The 7,809-nt window shown below is 35.9% G+C and overlaps 1 protein-coding gene across 1 annotated transcript; it reads left to right on the forward strand.

Moving 5' to 3' along the window:
• The first annotated feature begins 1,363 nt into the window (after positions 1-1,363).
• Positions 1,364-7,294, forward strand: LOC113271563 (phenylalanine--tRNA ligase alpha subunit, cytoplasmic-like). The gene is made up of 18 exons (XM_026521460.1): positions 1,364-1,641; positions 1,796-1,924; positions 2,037-2,129; positions 3,037-3,093; positions 3,277-3,332; positions 3,515-3,607; positions 3,907-3,994; positions 4,275-4,312; positions 4,408-4,446; positions 4,537-4,613; positions 4,916-5,000; positions 5,072-5,168; positions 5,394-5,490; positions 6,067-6,138; positions 6,257-6,323; positions 6,483-6,608; positions 6,783-6,837; positions 6,984-7,294. The coding sequence occupies exons 1-18, from the start codon at positions 1,495-1,497 to the stop codon at positions 7,038-7,040; spliced, it is 1,473 nt and encodes a 490-aa protein (XP_026377245.1). The 5' UTR covers positions 1,364-1,494; the 3' UTR covers positions 7,041-7,294.
• Positions 7,295-7,809: the final 515 nt, after the last annotated feature.

Genomic DNA, 7,809 nt, shown 5'->3' on the forward strand with positions numbered 1-7,809 from the left:
TATCGGAATCGACATGGAATTACATCTCAAAATGTGTTAGCGGTTTGCAACTTCGACTTGGAGTTCATATACGTGCTCAGTGGATGAGAAGGGTCTGCTCATGATTCGAAAATACTTAACGACGCAATGACAAAAAGAAATGGACTGAAAATACCGCAAGGTAATTTTACTTTTATCTAATGTGAAGTTTTGAGTTTTTTGGTTAAGTTATATTCGGGTTCTACTTGACGAAGTTTTCTTTTTGTGTTTTATTCAGGTAAATATTACTTGGGGGATGGTGGGTTTGCAAACCGACGATATTGTTTAACACCATTTCGTGGCCAACGTTATCATTTGAAAGAATTTTTTGGTACGGGTAATCATGCGAAAAAGGCTGAAGAATTATTTAACATGCGTCATGCTTCTTTGAGGAATGTAGTTGAAAGATTGTTCGGTGTTGTGAAGTCTCGTTTCTTGATCTTTAAGTCTCAACCTCCATTTCCGTATCAGGTGCAAGCGGAGATAATGACAGCTTGTGCAGGCCTACACAACTTCTTACGAAAAGAATGCCGTTCAGATGAGTTTCCGGTCGAGGAAGAGGAAGAGGAAGATAGCCATCCATCAACGCTTGTAAATGACGATGAAATTTTGACACAACAAACTCAAGAACAACAACGTCAAGAAGCTAATGCATGGAGAAAGAGTATAACGGATGATATGTGGGAAAATGTTCGTGAACAAAGAGAGTTAGAATTGTATGGAGACCGTTAAATTGAAGAGAAAAAAATTATCTCGTTGCACAAAATAACATACTATTGATACAGAGATATGATCATTTTCATTTATTTTTTTCTTTTGATTAAAGATCAATGTTATTTGCAAATAAGGGTTTATTGTTTCTTAAAAGAGAATGAGTTAGGAGTGAACTCTCTCAAACTCCCCTAAACTCCCCCAAACTCCCTCTAATAAACTCTCTTAAACTCCACACACTCCCCCAAACTCCCTGAACTCAAAAACACAAAACTCTCTCAAACTCTCAAAATCTCTCAAAATCTCTCAAAATCCCTGAGATTTAAAATACACTCAACTCCCCCGAAATCACTCGAGGACTAACCCCTGTTAGACTTTACATATGGTTGCGTATATATAGGTGAAGTACACAGTGAGGGAATGAAATTAGACCGACAATGTCAAGGGATAAAAATTCCCGCACACAAAACACGTCATGGTATATGTGTCTCCAAATGGTCCCACATAAATATGGTCATCCATAATATACCGACTTAGTACAACAATGGGGAAATTAATAATTGTCGTGTAGGTTTTTTTAACGGGAAACAAAATATTTCAGAGAAGATACTTAGTTATATAGGCCGTCTAACAAAATATCGTGTAGGCTAAGGATTGTTGCCCTAATGTTTTATTGATAACCCACACACCGCCGTCCCCTCTTCTCTTCGTACAAATTCAGATAGTTTCTCTAGAGCAGAGAGAAAAAAAAACCCTAGATTACAAATGGCGGAGAAAGTCATTCTCGAATATTTGAACTCCAATGGAAAAATCGAAGATTCTGGAGTTTTCTCAGCATCTGTTGGATTAGATCATAAGGAGATCGTTAACACCATCAGGAGTCTTAGTGGTTTCCAACTTGTTGCTGCTGAGGTACTTGCTTTTTGAATTCTTACAGTTTTTAACTGTAAAAATCAAACCTTGGTTTATGTAAATCAAACCTTGGTTTCTAACTTTTTTATGTAATGTTCAGCTGTTTTCAGCAGTAACAGTTTTTGTTTTGTTGGATTTGATTGTTACCAAACAGGACATTAAGAAGGAGAATTGGGTTCTCAGTAAAGAAGGTGAATCATATTGTGAATTAGGTTCCCCCGAATTTCAAGTCTTTTTAGCTGTACCACCAGGTCCAGAAGGAATTTCCCTTCTAGAACTCAAGGTTTGATTTTTATTCACCACCACTTCTCTGGAGAAAATTGATCAATTGGGTTAGTATTCATACTACATGTGCTGTTTAGTTTTGTAACTGATATCAGGCTTTGTAAATGTAGAAAAAATGTGGTCCTGAGTTGTTCAAAATCGGTAGTTCAGCTGCCATAAAAAACAAATGGATCCAAATCGGGAAGGAGAAGGTGTTAAGAAAGGTAATCTCAGTTTTGAACTCACGGCATTCACTTATTTGTGGTTTGGTTAATAAGGCTATATACTGAAGGAATTGGTTGTTAGCAACATTTTGTTGCTGAAGTTGATCTGTTGACGTTATAAAAGAGTCTATTGTTGATGTATTCTGGGGATATAGTTGTTGTTTTGGCCTTTGTTGTGGTATTTGGAGGACTTATTAAGAGTTAAGGTCTTAAACATCTTTTCGGATTATGGAAGGAATTGAGATCTCTAAACTGGTGCTTGGTTGATTTTAGTTTTCTGTTGGTGTAGCAAAAAATATGGTGGTTGATTTTAGTTTTCTGTTTGTAGTATCAATATATAGTATATATTAATCCTTTTATTATCTATTTGAATGGTATTTTTTATCAGTCCTGTGAACATCTTACAGTGTTAGGTGTTTTAAAACCTGCAGTTGTTATATAGTTCACTCAGATTAGAGAAGATACTTAGTTATAGAGGTAAAACAATTAAACACTACTCATACACTAAATAGTGCACATTGTATGGACACATTTTTTCAACTCTCACTTTCTGGGTCTGATTTTTTTATGGAGTGTTAGGTACTATATCATCTTACAAACTGATTTTTAGTTCTACAAACCACAAATTGCTTTACAATTTGTTGAAGGTAAGTGTTTTCCAGTTTAGATCATTTTCCATGCCATTTACATGTTATTAGTCTAGTTGTATAATGTCCTGTGTAGTTGATACTGCTGAATCAAAATCCTCATTTCTGTGTAAAGAATTAGGGGTTTATGCGCACATTAAAGTAGTTTGGTTTCTCATGAGTGCTCTATATATGAATGAATGTGTTTCACTTGCTATGCATTACTTGATTGATTAAATATTTACGGAAGGCTGCTGCTCATGTTCGTTTTATGGATATAGGCTGAAGATGTGAGTGATCAACTCAAAGAATTGCTTCTAAAAATCAAAGATGGCCTGGTATGTTTTTGTGGTCATTGAATATTATCTGTTATACAGACTGTTTGTATATTTTTCCTTCAGTTTCATTTGCGCACTAGACCTTTTCTAAGCAGCAAATCATACACATATTTGTATTACAAGTTTGTATTTTACTTAACTTTGTTCATAACAGTTTTTTCTAATTACATAATTATCATGCAGGATGTTGAACAAACTGATATTACAAATCTGAAAAGGAGGAAGCTGATTGAATTAAAGTTATTATCACCCCATCTCTGTTAACTTTTTTTTTTCCTCATTAGTTCTTTCATCTATGGTTTTGCCTGAACATTCTGGTGGATTATGTAGCCAAATGCTGGTCTTGAATCTTGGTTGATCTTGTTAAGGAAACAGGCGTATGCTCCTCGTACTAATCTTTTTGTTTCATCCTTCCCCGAAGGACATGGATTGGGTACTCCGTAAGCAAAGGAGCTCAGTTTGCTCTCGAGCGCAAAAAACTTGTGACAGATTTAACTCGTGGACATCTTCAGAGGTATTCTTTCTTGTTTCTTACAAAATTTTGGGTTGCTTGAACAAATTTTAAGATCTGGGTGAACATACTTTGCAAGTACCTTTTTTTTTTTGCTCCCAGAATTGTAATACTAGTCAAAGAAATAAAATGCTCCAACATGACTGTCCAAGCAATGCAAAACCCAAAGGATGGCTTAGGCTTGCATAGCATAGCTTTAACTTCACATATATCACTGAGAAGAAAGAAAGCAAAATAAGCACCTTAATTTTATACTGTTTTGTCACGCTGACTGTTTTTATTTAATTGCTTGTGGTTTAAAGCGGAGACTGGGAGAATCTGGAGTTTAAGGAGTATAACGTCAATGCCAAAGTGACTCTAGACGGTGGACACCTTCACCCTTTACTGAAGGTGAGAGTTCAGCTTTCTCATCTAGTGTCTGCTAGAGTTCATGTTTGTTGAACCTAAAAGTGTGGAGTAGGCTTTCCTGTGCTGTGATGACTGGAGGTGTAATAGACTTTACTGACTGCCAAAACTATTGCTTATGCTTCTTTATCATATTCTGCTTTATGGTGCTCCTTGCTTGACTACTTACTTGAATAGCTAATATGCATATGAAGCATCGTTTTCTCACATATTTATCATGAGCTTTTCAGATATATTATGCATTTGAACTATCTCTGTGTTTCAGGTGCGGGAGCAATTCCGAAATATCTTCATTGAAATGGGGTAAGCATGATTTTAAAAAAAAATCAATGTACACATTATCTCCTGGTCAAGTTTGCATTTGCTGTTGGATGTTAACATTGGCTATTTTTGTGCAGGTTTGAGGAGATGCCTACAAACAATTATGTTGAGAGCAGGTAGCTAATTTTTTTCATTTCCCATTCACCATGCCTTCATATATTCGGGGTGATTGCATTCTCAAGGTGCTTTTCTATTGAATTTCACAGCTTTTGGAATTTCGACTCACTTTTCCAACCGCAGCAGCATCCTGCTCGTGATTCACATGATACCTTCTTTCTTAACGGTTAGTCAAATGAACTTTAAATAATGCACAAAGAAAAAGAAAGTGGGGGTTCCATAATGTGAACTTCCTGAAATTTCTTCTTTTTTCACTCTTTTTATTGTTCTATTTACACAAATTTACTATTACATTGCTTTCATATAATCCCATATTATCGATTATATGGGATTATACACTCTCCCATATAATACTAAAGACATTATACACTCTTTTTATTTTTCACTGATAGAAATACTAAAGACTATATACACTCTCCACCATTAGAAGCTTGCTAATAATTTAATCAATTCTGTTTAATTTTTCAGAGCCATCTGCTACACAGAGTCTTCCGGAAGATTATGTTGAGAAGGTGAAAAGTATTCATGAATCTGGGGGTTATGGATCCAAAGGGTATGTATATTCGTATTCTGGTTCCAGTTTTAGATTTGTAGTTTGCTCATAGGAGTTTTTTCTCCCTGTAGATACGGATATGATTGGAAGCGAGAGGAAGCAAATAAAAATGTACTCCGCACACACACAACTGCTGTTTCTGCAAGAATGCTGTACCAGCTTGCACAGGTAATTTTTCGAAATATTGAAGCGCATTTGATAAATAGATCTTAGCTGTCTATATCTATAATTTCCCATTTCCCGATTTGAACTTTCCCGCGGATTTTTGTTTCTAGGTACTCATTTGAGAGACAAGTTTTGGTTGGTTTTGCACTCTTGGAAACTGTTTTGTCGTAACTTAGGCTTTACCACATCATCGCCCCTCATTTATTACTTTGGTTTTGATGAAAGCAGGGACCTTTTACCCCAAAGCGGTACTTTTCTATTGATCGTGTCTTCCGAAATGAAGCTGTTGATCGAACCCATCTTGCAGAGTTCCATCAGATTGAAGGTATATATCTATTTCGTTATTTCCGGTGTATTACATTTGCATTTTGTATATGACGTGATGGAACTATTATGCAAAGTGTCAAAGCAAAGAAAAGTTTTATCCATACATGTGAAGCACGGACACCAATATTGGTGCCGTGTCCGCGTCAGACGCGCATCGGACAAAGGACGCGCGTGGGACACCGACACGACACACGGGTGTAAATCTATACTCTATTTTACTAGTTGGGTAATCTAGTAAGTTACAAAATTAGCGTAATAGCTAATTTTTCTACAGGTGGACTAAGATAACGACATAAAATTGAGTTCTTCTCATATTTTTGGGTGATTAATGTATTTTATATGCTATACCACTATAATCTTAGTATATAAAAATTATGTAAGTAATTTATATATAAACGTCTGTGTGTCCTGATGATTTTTGAATTTTGCCGATCCCTGTTTCCGTGTCGTGTCCGTCTTCGTGTCAGTGCTTCCCAGATCCATACAGAGTATTGTATTTCAATTGTTCACCCCGTAATCAGGAAGTTGTTATGCTTGTTATTTATCAAAGACCCACTTCTTTTCTCTGGTCTAGGTGTGGTATGTGATCGAGGGCTCACTCTTGGTGATTTGATGGGAGTGTTGCGGGACTTCTTTGAGAGGCTGGGTAATGCGTGGTTCTATCCAACCTCTTTTGTGTTTTTTCCCTTTCTTTTCTTAGTTTTTAATTGCCAATATTCGTAGTTAACTGGGATAAATTGAGTCTCCCATTTTATCTTTTTCAGGTATGAAAAATCTTCGTTTCAAACCCACTTACAATCCCTATACTGAACCCAGTATGGAAATTTATAGGTTTCAAGCTATCCTTCTCATCATTTTTTCTGTTTTCCGTTGACATGTTTCTGTTTCGTTCATCTCTACTTCATGCCCGAAAGTAGGTTATATTTATGGATTGGAAAATGGTGTTCATTCAGTATGATATGCTTATTTAATATGGTTTTATATAATCAGCTATCACGAAGGCTTCAAGAAATGGGTGGAGGTTGGAAATTCTGGTATGTTCAGGCCCGAGATGTTACGTCCTATGGGACTCCCTGAGGATGTTACATGTATTGCATGGGGCCTTTCCCTCGAGAGGTAAGTAAGTCCTACTGCCAGGAGAATTTACCAAAGAAAAGAGTACGGTGTTTTCTAGTTAAGATGAAAAATAGTAAAACAAATAAGTATCCTAATTTTAGTTTTTTAGTTCTCGATAACCGTTCTCCTTCAGCATCAAGTTTGACGTTGTTTTTGGTTTTTATTTCTTGGCAGACCGACAATGATTTTGTATGGGATTGATAATATTCGTGATCTCTTTGGACCCAAGGTACAGAACTTCGACTTCGACTCCTGCTTCTTCCGAATTATGACAAGTAGTGGATTATACAAAAATAATTGGGATTCTTATAATTTTTCTTTTTCTTTTTTCTTATTTTTTCTTTTTCTTTTTCTTTTTTTGTGAGAGGGGAACAGGTGGATATTGCTCTTATCAAGAGAAACCCCATTTGTCGCCTTGGAATCAACTACTAGATTGTGTCCTTCGCCAACTCTTCCCGTGTGCTCTTTTCCCTTACTTTGTTCCCCTTGTGTTACTAGAAATAACCCGTGTCGTAACAGCACGCGTTGTATCGTTTGTCTTCTATCATGAACCTAACTAAGTTATCTATAATATGGTGGTAATGTTCGATAAAAAGATTAAAAAAGAAAAGTAATTAGCATCTAGTGAAAATATGTATCTACACAACCTAAGTTATCTATAATATGGTGGTAATGTTCGATAAAAAGACTAAAAAAGAAAAGTAATTAGCATCTAGTGAAAATATGTATCAACACGTGCAACTGAGCAAGTATTGCTCAATTCAACAAAATACTGATAAATTATTAAATATTGATAGCTGGGTCAATATTTGAGCAACTGAGCAAGTATGCTCAATTCGACGAAATATTTATTGGTGATATGACCCAATAAAACATTAGAATATTGGTAGATTACCAAATATATATGATTAATTCAGATGTTGGTTGCTGAATCAATATAAATTCAGTAGTTCCTGAATCTTGCTCAGAATGATGATTCGTAGAACATTTATTCGAAACTCTAATTTCAAATCATAGGTGATGAATCAACCAAATGGGATGATGGGCGTCCATGTGGTGCCTAATGCTCGAGTGAGCATGCACCAGGGTTCTCACCGATCCTCAAACTGAGAACCCTTCATACCTAGGTTTTATCTATATTGTGAATTTTCAGAAGAGTTTCTTCTTGACTGAAATTCTTGATTTTTTTCCAGAATGAGTC

Source organism: Papaver somniferum, chromosome 4, assembly GCF_003573695.1.
Source record: "Papaver somniferum cultivar HN1 chromosome 4, ASM357369v1, whole genome shotgun sequence".
Lineage (NCBI taxonomy): Eukaryota > Viridiplantae > Streptophyta > Magnoliopsida > Ranunculales > Papaveraceae > Papaver > Papaver somniferum.

What these genes read in the sequence shown, in the direction of transcription:
- LOC113271563 (XM_026521460.1), top strand. Translation starts at nt 1,495, where the DNA reads ATGGCGGAGAAAGTCATTCTCGAATATTTGAACTCCAATGGAAAAATC. An exon ending in TTTCCCTTCTAGAACTCAAG is followed by an intron (nt 1,925 to 2,036) that starts GTTTGATTTTTA and finishes TTGTAAATGTAG; the next exon opens with AAAAAATGTGGTCCTGAGTT. An exon ending in AACAATTATGTTGAGAGCAG is followed by an intron (nt 4,447 to 4,536) that starts GTAGCTAATTTT and finishes TGAATTTCACAG; the next exon opens with CTTTTGGAATTTCGACTCAC.